The sequence below is a fragment of the Leuresthes tenuis genome, unplaced genomic scaffold (assembly GCF_036924035.1).
Source record: "Leuresthes tenuis unplaced genomic scaffold, fLeuTen1.0.hap1 SCAF_10, whole genome shotgun sequence".
In the NCBI taxonomy this organism is placed as follows: domain Eukaryota; kingdom Metazoa; phylum Chordata; class Actinopteri; order Atheriniformes; family Atherinopsidae; genus Leuresthes; species Leuresthes tenuis.
In genome coordinates, this window is record NW_027325364.1 from 21002068 (window position 1) to 21024566 (window position 22499).

At 41.5% G+C, this 22499-nt stretch overlaps 1 protein-coding gene across 1 annotated transcript in view; it reads right to left on the reverse strand.

Moving 5' to 3' along the window:
* The window catches only part of LOC140316730 (eukaryotic translation initiation factor 3 subunit H), a 50083-nt gene that overhangs the window by 5138 nt on the left and 22446 nt on the right, over positions 1-22499 (reverse strand). The window contains exons 3-5 of the mRNA XM_072394679.1: positions 17601-17768; positions 13452-13551; positions 8257-8406 (exon numbers count right to left, since the gene is read on the reverse strand). Coding sequence (XP_072250780.1) covers positions 8257-8406; positions 13452-13551; positions 17601-17768 — 418 coding nt within the window. The remainder of the gene's footprint in view (positions 1-8256; positions 8407-13451; positions 13552-17600; positions 17769-22499) is intronic.

Below are 22499 nucleotides of genomic sequence, written 5' to 3' on the forward strand. Positions count from 1 at the left end.
TAGCAATTTTGACAGAGGCTCTTTGGCATTTAGCCACACATGCAACCAAACAGCATGCAAAGCGTTTTCCTCATATTCAAGAGGAACTTGAGGGTCAGCGTCTTGCTCAAGGAGACCTTAACATGTGCTCAGATGGGGATCGAGCCAATGAACGACCTGCGATGCCTGCTGAGCCACAGAAACCCTGTGAGTGACCCTGAAAGGAGCAACTTTCCTTCAGTATGTTTCATGAGGATTTTTATGAAAATAATATTCAGCATGAAGCTCAGACCTTATATTCATGAACCTCAGTACTCCTCATTCAGATTCCCACACACACCAAAAGCAAAAAGAAAAAACTGTTTGGTATTCTGTATCTTAGTATTTTTGTATTCTATGCAGTGAACAGTGGGGAAGCACACATTTTCTGCAACCAAAAATCAATCAAAAACACTACGCTTATTATGCCTAAACGGCCATATGTATATATATATATATATATATATATATATATATATATAACAAGTGCATTTTGAACGAACGAACAAACAATTTACAGCAAACAAACTGAAACTTGGTCGACCAGCTGCACCCAAAGCTGAACTCAAATCTACCTCCTGGGAAAGCAGGGCCTTAAAAGTTGGCGCTGAGCTGTGTGTAATCAAATAGATAAAAGGGGGGCTGCTGTAGAAGCAACTGTCATTTGGTCTTGCATCTTTGCATCTTTTTATTTATTTTTGCTCCAAAGGTTGAACCCAAACTCTGCCACAAGATTGTATTTCTCACCATTCCCAAGTCGGGAAACCTGTCTCCCGCCTAGGAGATCAAAAGTCGACAAGACTGACTGTGAGAATCCTCGATTCACAGAGAAGAAATTCCACAGCATGCGCTCCATCTGCACCAATTCAACCCTCCTCTGACCCTCAGTGGTCAGATGTGTTGCAGGTCTGCAGTCTATATGTACAGGGTCTTCAAAGAACTGTCAGCACATGGATAGAGAAAGTTGCTCAACTTCAACTGGACAGGGAGTCTATTACATGCATTGCAGTGAGTTGTACAACAGTGATTTCACTTTGCCCTGTTCTAATCTGTCAACATATCAGGGGGCTTTCAGATTTTTGCGATTAGATACTACCAACCATCCTCTTCTCTCCTACCATGAGCCCTCTTTTTTTTTTTTAATGAGGTCTTAGTCCTTCCTGAAGTTTAACTACTTTAAATTTATCCTCGATAAGACTGCAGCGCTCTACTGTAAGAAGTATCCCTCCGACACGTTCCTCTGTGCAAATAGTTTCATTCTTAATATTTGGATTAGGGTTGGGCATAATGGCCTAAACAAATACAACAGGTATCTTCAGACAACATGGAAATACAAAAAGTATATTTTAGTATTTTGTAAGATTCTTTACTATATCATTATACAAAGTAATACTACGGAATGCTAAGTAATTTGCATTCTGGCTCCTGTCTGCCACTTTTCTCTTACTCTGTGCCTTGACAAACTGATTTTTAATACAACCCAATTCCTAATAGCTGTTTTCATTTCCACTGCTTTCAGTTTCTGACAGCACGGTAAGTAAGAAAAGTGGCCAAGTAGGACTGAACATTAAACAGTAATCACTAATTTCAAATGCAGCACTGCTTGATAAAACCACTGTTGACTATGTGTTTGATTTCGGCTGATTTACATAAAATATGACAGGCTGGGTGTCCTTCTGCTGAGGAGGGAATTGAAGGAGGAAAAGAGTGGCTGTTCTGGCATCACCACTCAGCAGAAGGTAGATGCAGCTTGTCTAAAAAGAAGCTACATTTAATGATAGCTGCTTTTTGGGTTTTCTTTGTTTGTTTTTTTCTTTTTTTAAATAAATGCAGAGACATTCTGCTTAATTGCCAACACTTACAAGAGGTTGTAAGCTAGTTGGCAATTCATAGTGTGTTTCAGTCACAGAGGGAAAGGCAGGGCCAGGACTGCATCGTCAGTAAAAAGAAACACAGACACTGGCACTACTTCACAGGCAAAACTGGCCATGAAAAAGTTAAATCATTTAAAAAAAAAAAAGAAGATTAAAAAAAAAAAACACATCAATGTAAAATTTAAAAAAGTGGATAAACCGTTTAATTTCCCAGTCACCCTAACTGTTTCTAACTCTCAGTACGTGCTCCTTTCTGGGTGCTCGTATCCTTGGGCATTTGTGAAAAGATCTAAGCTGCAGCTAAAGTTCTGCTCCAATTAAAAGTCCACAAACTAATGAAACTTAAACTTATATATCCTCAAAATACAGATGTCCACACAAGAAGGTGACGAATTTGAAAAGAATCATTGTGGAATTTCATTGTAAAATGTACAGCGCAGACAGCGGTTTCTGGCATGAACTTAAATCACATCCTACACCAAAGTCAATGCTGGGCGGATTCTTGCTACAGAGAGAGAGAACTACAGCAACAGACCACAGGTGAGTGTATAACTATATGAACACGGCTGATGGTGATTTATAGTAGTGCTATTTTCCTATGCCTTAACTATCTGTGACACCTTCCTCATTACAGTCTCACACCTGCACAAGGTGTGTGTGCTAATTCATATGATCTAATGATCTATGATCTAAATCGTACAATTGAAATACATCAAAATCAGTTCAGCCTGCTTTAAGTTTTGGAAAACATATATTTATAAACACATCTTGTAAAAAGCAGACAACATTTGGTGCCCCAAAGTGTAATTACCATAATCTGAACTATTTGTAGGTCCAATCACGTTTGCCTGTGAGGACTATTGTGTAATCACTTTGTCATTTTCTTCCCTGTAAACCAAATCTCAGAATAACACGGCCCTGCTGTGTCTCTCTGACTGTGACAGAATTGATTCTCACTTAGGAAATCCCATTTATAACCAGTTCATCAAAGCAATATGGTGACCAACGTGTGCGTGGTGTTCGTGCATAACATATGGAAGGGGGCGCCATGAGGTGCGTGTTTGAGCATGCACGTTGCTGTGATACTTTCACAACACTGGCCACACCAGCAAATATCACCACGGCTCCCAATTTCTTCTAAAGTTTATGTTACACGTGATTATTAAAATTGCACACTACAAAACACACAAATTTCAACGGATTAAATTATTCAGACGGATTTGCAAGCCTTCTGATCAATAATGTATTAGAAATCAAAGCCTGTCTGGGATTTTCTGTCATAACTGATTCCGTTTTAAAGGTCAGCTTTATTGGCAGCCCATTCAATGTACTGTATGTCCGCTTGTACATGCTCATAGTCACATGGGACAACAAAGGGCAAACTCAGAAATTGTATTTAAGTGCAAACTAAAAATTGGCTGACATTCAGTAAATTGAAGGTTCAAAGAGGAGGTATTTAACAAAGCTGTCAAGAAAATGACTTCCATTCTTAGAGTGAGCGTTTTATTCTGATGGAGTCTTTTAAACTGATGAACTGGGGCTAAAACATGGATTGTTGGCTCGCTTCTATACCCGAGTACTTTGTATCAAATAGAACATGAAATCTTTTAGATCCACCAGTGTCTTTAACATAAATGTATAGCGTTACCTTGGTTAAAACACAGTCGGGGTGAAAAAGCACACATCAATTCTGAGTTTCGAAACTTTTTAGGCCATTCATTTTGAGTTTGAATCCAGCTCTCATAGCCCATTATTATCTGAGGGCAAAATGTGACAGAACTATAACAGAGGACACCATTACAGGCATTTGTTCATAATACGTATTCCTAAAAGTCCATCTCTACGGATCAAGTTGGTTTATCAAAGGTCATTTTGTTCATTCACAGCAACATCTCTGTTCCCCCCCCCCTGTGTCTACATTCCTCTCCCACCTTCTTGCGCTCAGTTCTTTTCTTTAACTGAATGCACATCACCAAGGTCATGTGGTAGCACACAAAGCTACTGTCGCATGCAAGAGTTTAGACGCCTCCTTTTTTTAAATTTCTGCCACAGTGAAAAGTTCACATGAGTAGAAGAGCAACTTATCGCCAGCAGGCACAGACTAAAAGATGAAAAGATGAAAGATTCTTATTAACATTTTATTTGGTGAATAATTCTGGGTAGTAATAAAAAAAGGTTTCTGACTTAAATTAGCTTGTTATGGTTTTGGCTTGTTCACATTTGCTGTCCAGAAAGGCCAGGTGATGCAAATCGCAAAGCTTTATGAATAATTTGACCCTTCAAACCTTGTCCCGACGATCAGCTGCCAGGGGCTCCTCTAAGCAGCGGCCTTGCACTCTAAAAATTAAAATAATGGACACACACAGAGCTGCAGAAGGCAATAAAATATCGTCTTCCACATTTTGGAACGTGAACAAGACATGGCAGTTCACAGGAGGACCTGTGGTCAGGCTGAGGACAAAGAAAACTTTCCTGGAAAGGTTGAAAGCTTCTACTGAGTGCTCACACAGGCATAAAAATAATACACGAAACACCAGATGAAAAACCTCCCAACCTCTCCTTTGTCCTATCAGAAGTTTCCTAATGAAATAATAAAAAGCCTGGGTCCATTTTGGTGACTGAAAGTTGACTGGGAATGATCGGACCCAGCGGCTGCAATGTGAAATATCACGAGGCGAACATACAACCCCGGCATAAAAGTGCATCTTTTTTCTGTGTCAAAGAAAATTCCCTAAAGGATCTCAGAGGTCTCCTAAAGGAAGTCTTGAGATGAAATCTTGTGGGAGGCGAGTTGTTGCAGGAAGACAACTCGCATGCAAGTAAGAGAAGGAGCTGGTCTGCAAAGAAATTATGTACTTCAAAAAACAATGCCAGCAAAAAGTCAAACTTTCATAGACTGTGTTTGTGGGACTGAGACAAGCTGAAGTTGTGGCCAGTTTGGCTGCAAATGGATGTCATGACTCATGTAGCATCCTAGAATTTCCTTTAAAGTAGCACTCAGTGGCAATAATAAGAGTCTGGCAGCAGACTTTCATGAAAAGAACACGCCTCCGGCTGAAAGGGACGTGGGTTCGATCGATCGTGCTCCAGTTGCAACATTTTGATGGCAGGGGGAAGAAAGGATTCAAATATTTACCTGTAAAAATCCAGAAACTAACGTCACAATGTAAAGACGACGGTCTCTGCAACAGGATGACAGTCTTCAATCATTAAAATTAATAACGGTTGACTTGAACAGGAGCAAACCTAAAGTTCTGACATGATATAAACAAGCTCCAAATTTAAACACCTCCATCAAACCGTGGACTGTGGACTTTATAAGGGCAGTGCTTGCAAGAAAGCCCAAAAACCTTACAGGGGCAGGTCGTTCTGCACAAAGAAAGGCTCTCAACCCACCAAACGACAGATTGAAATATCTGCCCAAAGACTGTCACCAAGCACTGACTATGGAGGGTGCCCAAACTTTTCTCGCATGCCCTTTTATAATGTTGCAATGTTTTTAACGATCAAAAATTTAAAAAATGCCCATCTCAACTAGTCCCACAGTAAGAAACTTTGATGGCTGAGCATCATTTGAGAACAACTCACAAGAGAAGCTTTGCATGTATATGAATTTCACTGGGTTTTTTTTGGGGGGGGCGGTGTTTGGCGGCAACATAGATGAATTTATATTCATGCAATCCATCACCACGATCAACATCATCATCTGTTGTAAGAACAACCCTGCTCGCCGGAGTGAAACTGCACTCACTCAGCCTTACACTCAGATGACATTGACAAATGGGGCCGAAAATTGGAAAATGAGACAAAAGGAAAAACATTAAATAAAACCCATTATCATTTACTCTTTTGAAGGGGTGGGAATGAGCTGAAAAGGGTGGGACTGTCAGCAGAAGATGTAGAGAGATGGACAATACAATCTCATATAACGGCAGAGCTGTGCGGCAATCTGACAACTTCAGGAAACTATTTCATCCTGCAACACGTCCCGTCGGCAGTCCTGTCCTACGGGAAGGCCGTTCTGCTGCTGTGGTCCTATTTTCGGATGATATCAAAAGCTGTTTCAACTCTAGAGCACTCATTTTGGAGACTGAATCACATACAAGATACGCGAGTCTACTTGACAATTTGTCACAAATTACTTTGGTGGTGCCCAGCTCGGCTGGCCATGCATTCCGAAGAGCTGCAGTCGCATGACTCTTCATTTAAATTATGGCTTACTTGTGTAAAAGGACACAGATGAGAAGAATAACAATTCCTGATGTTATGCACTGCAGTGTACAAGTAAGCACAGTGTGTTATGGGAGTCAACAGAGTGGAACTCAGCACTTTGAGTCGTTATTGTGCTAATTTCTCACACCTGCCCCTGGGAAGTTCTTTGATTAGCAGCTTCACAGCTGTTGCTCCTCTTGCAGCGGTTTATCTCCATAAATGATTGCTGATAGATTCTCTAGAGACTCATGCAGAGTGCCTCTGAGATATAAATGTGAGCCAGGCTGTGAGATGATATGGAGGGGTGATCTTTGTTCCTGTTGTGCTCATTAGTTATGGAAGACAAAGTTAGATGGCGTGTCCCCCCCCACCCCTCCAACACATTTCGGAATAAATATGATTTGACATTTAGACGTGGCATTTGCTGTACCTAATTTAGAGCAGAGTATCCCTGTCAAACATTCTATACTGTCCCACAGGTACAAGTGGTCAAACGTGTAACAACTAGAATATGGTCATGGATAGAGCTTTCCACGGGAATTCCTTATCTGATCCAATCAACAAATGCTTAATACTCAAAAATACAGCGTTCTAACAATGTTGTAATGGCATAAATAAATATTTCCTCCACTGGCCAGTAAACGGATTATGAGGTGATATGGTAGTGCATCACCCATCCATCAGGTACTATTGATCCAATCATTATAAGATGAGGTTGGGGGGGGGTGTATCTTATTATTTATCGCTGATTACAGGCATGAACCAAGCATAAACTAAAACCAACACAAAATCTATCAGGTTTACAAGAATCGACTGTTGGGCCGCAGTCTCTCAGCTTGTGCCACAGAAACACACTGTCCTCTAAAACTATCAAAGACACAGAAAGAGTGCCACACTGCCTCTGTAGGTCATCCATTCCTTCATTAACTCGGAGAGCACAGGTTATCCTTTTCAGCTCATTGTTGCTGTTTATGTGACACTGCAGACGGACACAATCTGACCCCGTCTCCGTGGATACTGACAGCTGCATATTAAATCATGTCTAAACTGATCTTAGTCTGACCCAGACACCGCATGACTCTAATGGCCATTCCTAAAGTTAATGATTAGCGGCTTAAAGAAAAGCAGCAGAAACTTGAAATTAAGTTGCATTCATTAGTTTATGGCATTGTTTCAGAATAAACTGTATGAGGCTGTGGTTACTGTATCAAGGGAATGTGTCATCAAATTAAGTAATGTGGCTCTTATTTATTCCAGACAAAGATGTGTAAGCTTTTGGCAACAAATTACTGCTGCTCCATAAATTTATTGTCGGATTTGGTTTGTTAAGGGATATTTGTGGTAATGATTAGAATAGCTTTTCAGAGTAGAACAGCCTTAAAGCCACGTACAGCTGTTGTAGTGGAGCAAAGGTAATTTGGGCGTGTGGGGTGAGCATATGACAGAATGCATCAGTCGACTGCTGATTCTCTTTTCTTAACCGGTGGTTTTTAGAACAGTGTAGGAGACACAGATAAATGCCCAACAGTCCCTTAATGCCAAATCAATTTTAATTTAGCAGTAGCTTTAAGTCATGTCTGTGAAAGCAGTCTGTAAGCTTACACTGTGATACACTATTTTAGAGCACGAAAGCTGCTTTTAGGACATTCCTGCATTCTTCAGAACACACAGTTACAGCACTGCTGTAACTTTTGAAAATCACGTTTGGGTCTATATGGGTGTGAGGCGGGTGGGGATTACGCAGAGCCTGATGACGTATTTCTAATCATCCTCCTTTGTTTAACCTGGCAGCTTAAACACCAGCTAAACACTAACTTTTGGATTTAACGACAGCTGAAAAGATGGTCGTGGCCATCATTTTGTGACCTCATATACTAATGGCTGCCATTTTGTTTTGTCATTTTTCTCCCACTCACTCACACACACAGTTTTGTCTTTCAGCATTCTAGTTGCTTGCATATTTTTCCCATTATGTGACTGAACAGCAAACAGCGGTATCGACTTAATGAAGTGCTGTGGCTTTATAATCATTGTGCAAACTTAAACTCTTAAAACTGCTGGTTGTGAAGATCTTTACCAATATTACACAGTTCTCCAAACATATCACCAACAGTGGCCTGAGGCCCTCTTGGTAAATGAGCCCACGCCTTACCTGCTTGAGAGGTTGAGCAATTCGTGCTTGTCGGCGACGGTGGATTTGTCTTCCAGCTCCCACATAACGACGTTGATGAGATGGGAGTTTTTGATGATGATGGGCACCTCTTCGAACATATTCTCAAAGCCGATGCTAGCCTTCTTTAAGCTGGAGAGACATCGACGGTACAGGAATGACAAGACAAAAGGTGAAATCAGCCGTTTTTACACATGAACACTGGAGATTTTCAGGATAAGGTGCCGACAAATTTGTCTGGACGGTTTTGTTTTTTCACAGTTGCTGTTCACACATCACAGCAAGAGGCTTTCTGCTGGAGATGCGCTCTCACATCACTAAAAATGCAAGTTTGGGGATGCAGGGGAACAGCCGTCTACATGATGACGCTGTGGAAATCCTTGAATTTTGTTTTACATGTGGAGAAAAGCAGTTGAGGCTCCTTATTTTGTCGATATAATTGCTGCATGCATCTATCCAAAAACAGCGTGGAGAAAATAAAAAGCAGCAACCAGATCAGCAGAAGGAATAAAACCTCCTTTCTCAAAGACTTTGAGCACACATTCACACAGCAACTGAACCAAAATATTTGCAGACTCATATATTGTGTCATACGATGATGTTCTGGAGATTTTAGGTGGGGGCTCTGCGAGAAGTCCTGAGTGAATGCTGCAGATTCTCACATGCTCCAGAACATCTCCAGAAAACATTATTTTCTGTCCCCATTCCAGCAAGATACTCTGTCATACTGTGCTTCCACATCGAGGGCTTTAGTGCACTTTCTCAGCCCACACAGCAGGTCATTTAAATGAGGACAGATCCGAAGTCACTTAAATCAAATCACATTATGCCAGTACCGCAAAAATATGCCAAGTAACTTTAAGTATCATCTTATATCAGCTTACTATTCAACTTTTTGTTTGTGAATTTACATTATCGTATACTTCTGTTCTTCGTAAAGTCACACGGGTCAGGAAAAAAAGAAAGAAAAAAGAAAAATGGGGACGAAGCATGAAAATAAATCAATGCTGAAAATTTATCGGGAACGAATAAGACTAAGACCTAAAAGATAAAGTGAGGGGTGGCTGGAGTTAGCGGTTGTACTACTGCAGCTCATTTGCATTCAGCTGTTGAATTCTGTACGTTTCTTCCCATTTAAAAATAAAAAAATAAAAAAGACAGATCTGTTGCACAGTTAATACTTACCTTCTGCTTGCCAGAAAATTGCACCTCAGTTAAATAAAAGCAAAAACGAACGATCTTACGCACACGGCATTTCGGTCCTTAGAAATAGTGCGATAGCGTCGACTACAGCATCATTATTGCTTCCCACAAGCAGTGTTATTTGCTGTCGCCCGTTTGACTTTGTGTCTTTGCCGAGAAACTACCCAATTTTTCTCCCCCTCTTTTTTCTCCTTAGAGGCTAAAAGCTGCGTCTGCTTCTCTCTTTCTGGCAGCGGCCTCTTCACACAAAATGGAACATCTAACTTTGTCTAATGTCTCACATAAATCTAATAACACTGACTGACTGCCTTGGTCCAGCCCGTCACTTGTGCACAGAGCATGAGCTACAAACTAATGCCTGTACATGTCCAGGGTTGGCTTGTTAGATACTTGTTCTGGGATCAATACACTCACTGCATTATTATCCCATGTGCACTGTACCAGAAACAGATGTTTACAAAGTGCTTTCCTGTGTAATAAACAGGGATGTGGAGCGTCATTTGATTCTGGGGAGCTATTTTAGATAACTGCCGTTTTGTATTCTTAGTAGAACATCACCTCAGGCAAACTTAAAGATGAGACTCTGAAGCACAAAGTGGGCAGTATAGCCTCAGGCTCACAGTCTGAGAAAGGAAGAGACGAATGAGTATGGATTCTTTACAGGAGCCTATAGGGGAAGCTCCATAATATAAATACTGTTTGCTAAGATTTTGACACAAATAATCAATCTGGGGTGCTTTAAAGTACTTACCGCATAGCATGACCTTTTCAAATGCCTGCAGTGTTATATAAAATGGTCTCTATGAGGGAGCAGAGATCGTCAGATTCTACCATTGGGAGAGCAAATTACACATCTACACTGGACTTGGGTGCACTTAATGCCAGGCTCTCACAAAGTTGGGCTCTGCTGGACAAAGCCAAAGGTTGACTCCACAGGCAGACTAATTTGAGGCTTCATATTGTGTGCTGAAGTGGAGGCTATTGACCATCGCTTGCATAGACCGATGGAATTGGAGGGCAGTTCAAAGGGATGTGTCCATTCAGCACTCATCTATCCATGCCTTTCATTTAAAAAAAGGTGGGCAATATATGCAAGCTTCTGCAACATCAAATACAGCGACCTGAAAGAGAATATGCTCCCTGCAGACTGTAGTGGGGAAAATGAAACACTTTTGAAGTTTTACAAACAAACAAACACACATTGATAATTAGATTTCTTGTCTACTCTATAAAAAAAAAAAGAAAAAAGAAAAGAAAAAGACATTGGAATACAGACAAGATTGTTGTAAAGTGTTGAGATTGTTCTTTGCCTGCCCTGATCTGCCGTATTTCAATTATGGGCTTGTTGGGAACACTGATGGTGACAGATTGGAGCCATAATAAATCATAGGAACTAATGAAAAGCTGCAGAAATGAGAGGGATCCTGACTCTGGGCCAAACACAATGGGTCAATAATAGACTGGTTGGCAGGGAGACTCACAGGTGGAGAAATATAGAGGAAAATGTAAAGAGGAATGACATACTGCTTTTAAATTGTCCTTCCCCTACGAATACAATTTGTAGGTGTAAAAATATATACATTTGATATGTTCTGGGTGGATTGTAACTGATTGTCTCTGGGATTTAGATATTGAACTTGTGTGCTTGCATTTGTCCAAGCATGTGTGCCGCGTCCTCATGCGTATGCGGTTGTGTGAGTGGATGCGCTCGAACACCCTGAGCTGCCAGGAAAATCGTCCCCTCATTACATTCGTTTTTAACTGCAATTTAAAAGCAATTACGATAAGCCTTGGGGTCAGAAAAAGAGTAAACATGGTACATTTGTTTGACAGGCAAGGCTGAGCTGATAAATCATCATCATCATCATCATCAGCATCCATCTCCAACTGCCAGTAAATCTCTCCCCTGTGGATGCATGAGGCAAGCAGTGAATAAACAGAATTAAGAGACTCAAAGGGCTAAAATTTTGATTTTATATCTAAATGATGAGCAATGTAAGCTCATGTGGTTAGGCACAGATGCATTTGATAGAATTTTCACTTTCGGGAAGCATCTTCAGCCATTTTCACACATGCAGAGTCTTGAAGTGTTCTGGAGATGTTTCGGAGGAGTGGGATGCGCAAACACAGATGTGCACAGCATTCCAGACTAAGTTTTTGCACTGGTGTATCTAAATTTTTCTTTTAGGTGCATCGCCTCAACATTTAGGAGCACCCCATTCTTTTTTCTTTTCTTTTTTTCTCTATAAATGGTGCCTTTAGCATCACATTAGCATAATTTTACAGTTACTGTTTTTATCATCTCTCATACTCACAAACTTATATTAGGACAAAACTTCAAAAGTGCTTTCTGGATGTACAAACTTTCTATATATAAAAGCAGGCCCATTTAATTCCCATTGTTTTCCACCACAACCATCAATAAATGCTTAGAGTAAACGCTGGGTCTGAAGAGGCCTTATGCTTTCTTAAAGAGGAGTGTCTGTAGCGACACAAAAACACCAGACTTCTTGTTTGTGTTGCACTTTAACAGACAGAAAACATACTCTTCACATGCTGTTAAAGCACCTTTCTTTGCTTCGTGATTTATCATCTCAGGGACCTACATTCTCAGCAGAAACAATGGTCTATATTCGCAGGCTTTCAGCATCTTTAGTTATATCATAAGCAACACTGAATCTGATCTCTGACTCCTTACTGCTTCAGTTTGCTGTAGCCCGACATTGAAATGCTGCAGGGAAACACTGCGTTGGTCAAATAACTACCACAACAGATGGTGTACGTCTTTCAGATGTTGTGCTTTTGTGCTTTTCCATTCCGAATGTTGCACGATGCACCAATAACAAAAGCACTGTTACAATTCAAGTTCTCACCGCATCCTTTACAATAGATGCACTGCATCACACATTTAACATGTTATCCAACCTAACCTACAGAAACCGGCCTAACCAGTTTTTTTCCTAAACACATATATGCATTCTGGCCTTTTTGTGTTCAGTTTACTCCAGCTTCGAGTGTCGTACTAGCACCGATGCTCACGCTCGGTAACTGCTTGTCATCTTGGGTGATGGATAATTTAACAGTTACCTCTGTTGTTGCTGTGAGATCTCTAGGCTAGAGCTTTCAGAGCTGGCACTGGGGATATGTGGAACAGGCAGCACTCGGAGGACAGCTGCTCTTGGAGAGTAGTCTCAAAAGTAAACACGTCAGTCTTGAAGAATCTCCAGGGAAGAGCCAGTTAGATGTGAAGACCAGCGCCTTCTCTGCCTTTGTTTAGCTTTGACCTTGATATTCTTCTTCTATGACTGGGAGTTTGTGGAAAAAGTACACGCGTACAGACTTAACAAAAGGGGGAATAATAACAGAGCCATTCAATGTTAGGTGCACCAGTGCGACCAAGGACGAAAGGAAGTCTCACACTCCAGATTTCTGGTTGCATGTGAAACCAATTTGGTTGCATTCTGGAGCTCTGCGTTCACTTCCTGCTGAGCTTTTCCACAGAGTCCCCTGATAGAATCTCCTGAGGACCACTGGGTGAGACAAACGTAGCAACAAATCTTTCAGAGGATTTACTGACGATGCGCAGCCACGTTCTAGTAAGAGTTACTTCATTCTCCTTTCTGCTGACCTGTGTGTTGCTTGCCACTTGCTCCTGACTGTCATAGATATGTTCTGATACATAGTCTTGATATCAACTTAAAAATGGGCCTTATCTGCTATTTTCTTGTTTTAAAGGAGACATTTGATTTCCACCGGGTTATTTCTGTATGATGTCCCGCCCTCTGTGTGATATAAATACACCTGCCCCATATTTCCAGCCGTGAGAGTGCATTTCCTGAAGAAAGTCTTCCAATGTGAAGCACGTGTGAACAGCAACTGTGGGAAAACTCTGAACCACAATGTTCCTCAACTCTCCTGAAAATCGTATTATTGAAAACCACATTTTTTGTGTGCTGAACTATGAAACTACTCACCCCTCTGGAGTGAAATCTTTCTCTTTGCAGATCTCCATGAGTTTGGGGGTAAGTCGGTAGGCTTTGAGAGACAGGGAGCCTTGAGCTGTCTTTATGGGGTCTGGAATTGGAAAAAGATTTAGAGTCAAAAGTACTGGATTAAAACAAACAAAAATCTTGACTTTGGCTTCTTCAAATAATAAGATATGCAGCATTTTGAATAAGACTTCCTGTTTATGTTAAGCTTCATTAAAAAAAGAAAAGGTGCTTGACCAAAGTTGCCTCCATTGTAGTTGATCCCATTCAATAAGAGCAATTTGAACCTTTTACCATCTTTTGATGATAGTGATATGAAAATATACTTCTGTATCTGCTGTATGTGGGATATTTAAGAGAGCACGGGAGCTTAATTTGTATACAGTAGTGCCTTAGTGACACGGTCATTGCTAGTCCTACAGCAACCTCTGGGAAAGGCAGGGGTTACGAGTCTGGCTTAACATGGAGATGATCGCATGAATTGAGAACATCAATCATGTAGGATCTGGCTCGCACGGATTTCCAGTCAAAAACGTCCTTGTTCCAGGTCTCCTGATGCAACACAGATGACTACTGCTTCAACGAGTCTGCTTCAAGTCCAATGACTGATCTTAAAGTCATGCTGGGTGTCAAAGTTGCAAAGTAACACAGGCTGTTTGCAAAAAGAGCAACTATTTAGATTCAGTATGATCCACCAAGCATTCACTCTATCATCTATCAGCATGTTGACTCAAACTGAACAGACTTGACAACAAGCAAATTACAGTCTACCTGAAATATTAGCGTCACATTTTCCCATCTTCCCTACCCAACTGACAGCTCCGACAAGCCATTTGCCTACAAATTAGCCACTCCCAGACAACACTGACAGTCACAATTCACCTCCACTAAGACCAGAAAACCAGAATGAAGATATCTTTCCTAAACCCAAAGGAACCCCCTCCCCCAGTATTCTGCTCGATAACTTAATAAAGGGATAAGTTCGACCTAAAAGCTGGCTCTGTGTATATCCATCTTAAGCTCTTCAACTGCTCACCTCACATATATGAAAACCACCATTGTGGCGAACACATTTAACCAATTTGTTTAACAAGCCACAGTGACTCCAAGTCGTCACTGGACAAAGGCCATTCACCCAGCGGTGACCAAGCAGATTGATTCTTTCAATGGAATAAAATGGCCAGCGAGCTAATGACGGAGAGAACCAAAAAAAGAAATCAATTTTTTTCCCTTCCACTTTGACTTTAAACGGAGATAATGTAAATTCCTTCAGGGTCCTTTGATCCGTTAAGTGCTGCATTATTGATTGACATTAACAGGAGCCCTTGTTTAGAATGAGAAAAGGCTCAATGCCCCCCCTTGAGTGGCCACCCAGCTGGCAGGACCAGATCAGAGGGATGCATGGGGGGGGGTATTCATCTGTTCTCTAAATATATATTTTGGGGGGGGGGGGGGGGGACAGGCATAGTTCCCTTGTAAAGTAATGGAATTCAAAGCCTGTCCATCTAAAAAGCAGTTGTGTTTGTTGTTTTCCCTTTACTTGAAGTGACCATGTAAGAAAGAGCTGTTTTAATTAAAGATCCCAGGTCAGTGAGCTTATAAATCCTTTGTGTCACGACGCGTCTAATCGCATTTTCCCCTATTCATAAACCTGATGGGCGTAAACTTGGGCAAATTAAAAAGTTTTAACGCGGAAAACACACTCTTGATAACATCTGGCATTTTGACGGTGTCAAAATTTAATTACATGTCTTCAGCTTGTAAAGTCTGATGAACAAGCCTCATTGTACTATCAGGAACATGTATAAAACAGCAGTGAAACGCCGACATCAAGCTTATTATGCACCTATTCATCTCATATAACATACAGCCTCTGAATTCATCCGCTTGGTGTGGCTGTAAACTATCTCTAATTAATCCTCAGATGATTTAAAACAAATATCGTTTCCTTTTTCTGTTATGTTGACTTCACAACAGCTGTCTCTTAAAAGCTTAATGATTAATTGTTCGGCTCTAAGGGCTTTTTTTTTTTTTTTTGTTACTAACAAGCACACTTGCAAGCATATCCCGTCCATTTCGCCTGATCTTAGTAGCTACCAGCCATGCGAGAGTCTGTTAAGTCTTGACACCAACGTGGCACCGAAACACGGCTTCATACCACAGTGGAATATTTCTGAGGCTGACATTTTGTCTGCCTGACTGTAGCGTATTCTGTCAGGGAAAGTCATGCATTTATATGGTTTCTAATTAGAATGTCACTCTTCCTAATGCCAATAGGAGACACAACAATGCAGTGAAATAAATTGTAGGGGTTATGGAAGGAGATACTGATTTCTCATGTCACAGCACTTGTGTATAAAACTTTTCATCTAAAATTTCGCTCCTCGTGGGGAGTGTCAACCGGTCAGACTTCTCGCTCGTGTCAAGTCACGTTAATGTAAGATCTGGAGTCCAAGCAGGGTGTCGTCTGCTCTGTTCAGCTCGACTTGGCATCCATCAAAACCAGCCTGCGTATTTTCAGAGTGGATGGAACTAGCTTGTGGAACATGCTGTAGCAAATATCAGCTTCGGAAGCTCAGTTGGATCAGGGGTTAGAGGCGATAAAGACATGATATATAATATCTGAGACATCAGCGGACTGTCCTCTGCACCGTCCACCCATTCTTTCTACCCTGCCAATTGAAGTCAGTCGGCCTCTGTCCAAATATGGAAGACGTAACGTTAAAATAATAAGAGCTGTACTAAAACAAAACGTTTCTATAAATAGTCTTCAGGCTCCTCAGTTTATGTGAAATGCTGCCTCGTCTCGAGATTAAATCCAACTCGAACCATTCTGGTGGTAAATGCTTTTCTACACGTGTCAGACTGATTCCTTCGCCTGTGAAGGGAAGTAGAATATCTTGAGATCTCTCTGTGACAGTCCTATTCTTGCACAGCTATTGATAAAAGCAGACTAAATTTGACTCAAGGTTCTTTAATCATGCCTAACACATGACAGTGAACTCTAAATGACTGTAATCAACTCTTTGGCGGCAGCACCATTTCAGCGTCACACAAGGAACAAATTATTACCTTGTATCTTGTATTGAATCTGAGCAACCCCTTTTCCCCCAATTCTAGGAGTTGGGTAACATTTTTTTTTCGGGGGGGGGGGGGGGGGGGGGGGGGGGATTACTGACGATTTACCATTACTAATGTGAGCGAGAGATTAGAGTGTAATTGTTGCTGGTGAATTCTCCTGGGACCACTGAACACCTGCTTGAACCTCTTTCACTTGTGGTCATGTAACTTATTCAACAAAACATTTTCCAGTGGGGAGAGCAAGTACACTGAAACTGACCGGCACTTGTGTTTGATTTGCTTGGCTCTGTCATAGACAGCAGGTTAATAATCATGACAAGAATATGATCACGATCATTTCTCCCTCTGCTCGGTGTCGGCAGTAAATCAGAGGGGACAGAAGCTGTGGTTCATTCCTATAATAAAACTAATGAAGCGTGTTTATATACTCCAGAGATTAGCTTTAGTGCTCTCTATCATAAGTACCAAGAAATACACAACATTACAACAGTAACGTGTTATGTCATTCGTCAGAGATTGAAATGTAAGTTGCAACCTTATCGTTTCTGCTTCACATGTGAAGCCTCAGTTAGCAGAATCAGCTCCATTTTACACGTACATGAAAACAAGTTCTTACAGTTTTAGCCAATTTCACACGGAGGTCTTTGAAATTTGGAGCCTTTGAAATCACCTGCAATCCTAATACATAGCACTGCATTACATACAATGCAACAATCGTTTTAATTTTGCTCAGCCTCTAAAGTGTGACAACAAATTCACATGTATAGCTGTGCATGTGCAGGGCTCAGGTGGAGGTTTGTTGTTAGGACAGCGGCATCACATCTTACAACTGTAGGGGTAGGGTGCTTTAAGTGTTGGTCATTTTAAATTGCAAACGTATTATTTTCGTCTCCATTTACTATCTTGGTCGACCAAATGCCAAAAGCTGGGTGTGAGCATGCATGGTAATGCCATTTTTATTCCAGTTCCAATTACTTGTCTGGTATTGCTAAAAATGTGATTCATATCCAGTTATACATATTTAAAAACAGTCGTCAGTGTGGGACTACTTACCATAGATGAGAACAACTGACTCTTCAATGGCGTGCTGGTAGCTGAACTGGGAGTCCAGCAGAGCTCGGCTGACAAAGGAGCCGTAGTAGGTGGACTGGTACCAGCCCACATGCAGATGGTCAATGTTGACGTGACGCAGGGAACGCATCATCTCCATCTGGTACTGGACTAGAGGGAAAGAGAGGTAGAAACTAAGAGTGAGGAAGGAAACTCGGGGAAATAGGACAAACAACAACAAAAAAAACTGAGTTTGAACTTTACTGAAATTAGCAAACGTTCTTTTTTTCTTTTCCCATCTGTGAATATCTGGTGGCCATCTGGAAATGGACATGGTGCGTGAACAGAGGGAGAAGATGTGAGAAACATTACAAATACGGTGAGAGAAAAGGGCTATTATGATGTAAAGGAAAAATGTGTTGAATCTGAGAAAAACAAAAAGGCTTCATCGTCTGTTATCAAGCGGTTGTGGTGGAGATTTCTTAAGCAAGCATCAGCTGGGATCCCCCAGTGTGTGCCTCTCATTCTTTATGTCAGTAAATATATCCTGGTAGGGAGACAGCTGGGTAGATACATGGGCAGGATTCAGCTCCTGGAGAGAATGCTAGATACATTACAGGGAGAGCAATTTCATTATGGCAGACATCCTAAGGATGCCCAGCTAGAAATACAAATATACCCTGCCTCATCCGCTGTAAGTAACAACTAAAGCAAGCGGGCAAAGTAGTATGTCTATGCAGGCTAGCTGGAGGAGGTTGATAAATCAGGTTGTGATTGGGCAGCTGGGGCCCCCCAAGATCCAGTCTGTGGAGCACAACCCTCTCCTGCTGGGGCTGTTAACAAGAACGAAATAGTGAGGTGGAAATGACAGAGGGTGGAAAGCAAAGGGTGAAAAAAAGAAGGAAAAAAAACTAAGAATATCAAAAGAGTGAAGATGGAGATGTGTAGGTCACCGGTAAGATATACGTTTGTGTTAGATGGGGGAAACTGAAGAGAAACAAGAGAGAACACTTGAAAAAGAAGAAGATAAGACAAATAAATAAGTGAGAATCGCTAAAGAAAAATGTATCATTACGATAGAGACATTTCTCAGTTAGCCTTTTTCTAAAGACTTGAATTGGACCCTTTTACCATTTGATCCTTTTTCCATTTGATCACTTACAATCATTTCACCGCACAGAGTTCAAGCTGCTTACAAACACACACACACACACACACTGCTGTAGCAGTACAGGGCACAGAAAATAAAAGCCAAAGGTCTGCTGACTACTCAAGATTCTCACGATTTTGAAATTCAACATCAGACGACTAGATTTGGACAGCAAAAGGCAACAATCTATTATTTTAATCTAATCTAACCCTTTATTTAGCGAGTGCCATGGTCTGTGAGACCAAGGTAAACACAGTAAATGAACTGGGAAATAAATAGGAGGACGAGGAAGATGAGAAAATTGGAAAGGAATTAAGGAATATGTGACATTTGAGGGGGGGGACCTGGGTGTCAGGTGGCGTCTGGCCTTCTGTGTGCATCTGTTAGTTGTGGATGTTGTGTGCAAGAGAAAAACCACAAGAGCTACGTGTACGAGGCCTCACTGAGAAAAACAGGCGCTCGGGGGAGCAGGTGGGAGAAGATTCAAGTATGTTGTACCGACTCTTGAGAAGTAGGTGAGAGTTAAAACATGAAACGGAAGAGACAAGTGCCAGAGGACGCAAAAGGATGAAGGCGAGTATGAGAGAGGGTGGTGCTGATGGACAGAGTTATTCTGCTGCATGGTCCAGAAGAAGCCAGCAGCACACTAAAAAGACCGTCTGCCACCTAACCCGCTCATTTTTCTCTACACTTTCACGTCTCTCAGTTTGAGTCCTTGCCTTTCAAGCACCACTGATGCATACAACAGGCCCAACACCCCATCATTAGGAGGGAAATTGGGCAGACACTCTCTAAGGCAGAAGTTGAAGGCTGAAACATTGACAACAGCAATAGAAAAACACTGAGCCATCACTCCTCAATTATTTAAACCAGCAACTTTTAACCCATACTTGTATAAACCCACTGTGTGCAACGTCGTGATCTGCAGGTTCTAAACTTATAAAATGTTTCAGCCCGGCTGGTCTACAATGTTCTAAGAGACTGGGCTGGCTGCAGAGTTGGGCCTGTACGTTTTTATGGAATTAAATAACTAGTAACTAAATCTGTTATGAGATCATGGATTGTGAGTCCTCCCAAAAAAAGCCACATGATATATACCAAAGCTCCGGCTGACCGGCAGATTGGAAGCAAGAAATAAAGGCTGTACACTTGTAAAGGCCAGTTGATTAAAATATTCAAGAATACTGCATAGAGGCCTGACTCTGCATTGATCGAATTGCACTTCACTCATATGGGTGACACAGTTTTCACATGAACTTCAAACAGACATGCAGACTATCAAACAAAGCACTACACGCTGTACTCAGGCCAAGAAACAAAATCAAGAAACACATGACATGAAGACAATCAAATGACTTTCAGCCTGAGAGCCTAAACTGAGGTACTGATGGCTGAGGGAGACAACAGGCCTGTGGCAGGCGGCCAGCTCATCCACCTAAGATCTAATACAAAGCACAGAGCCCTGTAAATGCCACAGGATCACTACCTTGTTTGTTCATAAACCATGAATTATAGCTGTGATGGGGGGGGTGGGATAAAAGCAAAACAATCTCAGTGACCATCACAGGTGTGAATGCTGCACAATATATTGCGGTGGTAGTAGTAAAGCCTCTGGAGAGCTAACAACCTGGAGAGTGAAATGACAAGTGTGAAGAAAAAGAATCATTTTCACCACCATGTAATCTCCTATTGGTAACAAAAAACTCTTCAGCTATTTTCTTTAGCTGCAAACAATAAAAAAAAAAAAAAATTCTTTTAAAATATTCTCAGTTTAGAGGCTCGAAGCTTTAAAAAAGAATTATTCTTATTGCTTAATAAAATGTACAAGATAGAACGGAAGGTATAAAATGGACAGTGAGCAGAACAATAATATCATTGGATTAAGGCTCCATACACAACAAAGTCAAGCTTTCATATGAAATGAAGGATAATTTGAGTTGAGGGGTGTGTCTAAGTGCTGGTTACGGTCATATAAACAATGGTCTATTCCTCTCTACTAACCACTAAGAAGCAGATGGTTGGTCAACGCTGCTCAACCTGAGTAAGCAGGTGCTACAGTGTACGGTTACATTGGACAGCCTTTATAAGAGCCATTCCAAGGACCTCTAGCTCTATATTGTTGCATTACCAATGCAGCTGGCAATGTTGTGTAGACAACAGCATTATGAGCCTGAGAATAGTCAATTCGACAACATCTTCAAGGTGTGGAGGTGGTAACATGCACCCTGTTTGCTATTCCTCAGTCACTTCTGCTGCCCTGCTGCCTCTCCTATCAATCAATCCCAGTCCCGAGGCCAGACGGGGAGAATGAGACTACACATTCCCTTAGTGCTGCTTGATTATATGTGTGTGTGTGTGTGTGTGTGTGTGTGTGCCGGAGGAAGGGCTGGGGATGGTGTGTTTACATGAGACGGAGACTAAGTGAATGTGTGTTTAAAGGAGAATGTGTGAGAGCCTGAGCTAAGTAAAGGGAACAGAAAATGGGGATGGAAGCGAGACATGATACCGAGTGTGAGCTCAAGCTCAGGAAGAGCAACTATGTGTTTTTGTGCGTGGCCAGGTCTGCATGTTTAGACTCAGTGGAAAAGGAACGTGCATGGTGTGTCAAGCCTTGGGATGACATGCACTGCATGATGTGCATCTAAAGCCAAAAGAGGGTGTGTGTCTGTGTGGGTTTGTGCGTTTCTGTCTGTCTGTGTGTGTGTGTGTGTGTGTGTGGCGGAGTGAAGGGATTTATCAGCCAGAAGCAAAACACCTCACCTTGGGATGTAATGTTAAGAGTTATAATCAACAAGGCACTATCACAGTGTGTACGTGTGCCACGGAGCAGACAGATAGTCCATACTCTAATACTCAATGACACAAGAGGTGAACAGCAATGGACCTTGTATGCCGCTGCAGGCCACAACATCTGTGTGCAGGCAGAGATGCATTTCAGTGTGTTCTTGTGTCTGAGTGTGGATGCACATAACTGTGTGTCACAACACATTCTAATCACCACCTTGACAACCTGACGGGCCTTGCCTGGAAAGCCTGCTGTGGTTTAACACACACGCGCCGACACGCCTGCACACAAACGCTGCCTGAAGTTTATATCCACCAACGTCAAGTTGAGCAGATGAGTAATAGAAAAGAATGATGCCAAATGTCTAAAACCTGGGGAGCTATATTTTCCTTTACCCTCCATTTCCTGCCTCTACTTTTGAATCCGGCAAGTAGAGGATCTGAACCGTTTATGATGAGGAAAGATGGGCCAATAAAACCTGGACTAAAATTAACATTTCATTTTGTAGAGGACTTTAAAGAATCGCATGTCAATGTTTCAAATTTTCGATTGGACTATTAATCAAGGACAATTTCAGGGAACTGGTGAGCATTTTATTTTTCAAAGCTGGGTTTTAGATCACAGACATTCTGCCTTAAAACTAAGAAAAGGTGTCCAATGTCATTTTAGTCACATGGTTGGTTTGGTTCCTTGCCTTATATCTTTTCGTTGGTCCATCAGCATTCTTCCCCAAATCAACAACGAAAAAACAACAAAGGAGGCTGGCGGGACTGTTCTCTTTTTCCCTGCTCGTGGAGCTCAGAGGTGACAGCGAATCATGCACATGTCTGAATTTCATAAATACTTCAGAGCCGAAAGAAAAACAAAATAAAAAGTTAAGGCGCATTACAGTTTAAAAACACCATATTCTGCCACTGTGTCGCCGAGTGAAGAACAGTGTGGTTTGACAGCTGCTTTTTGCATTTAT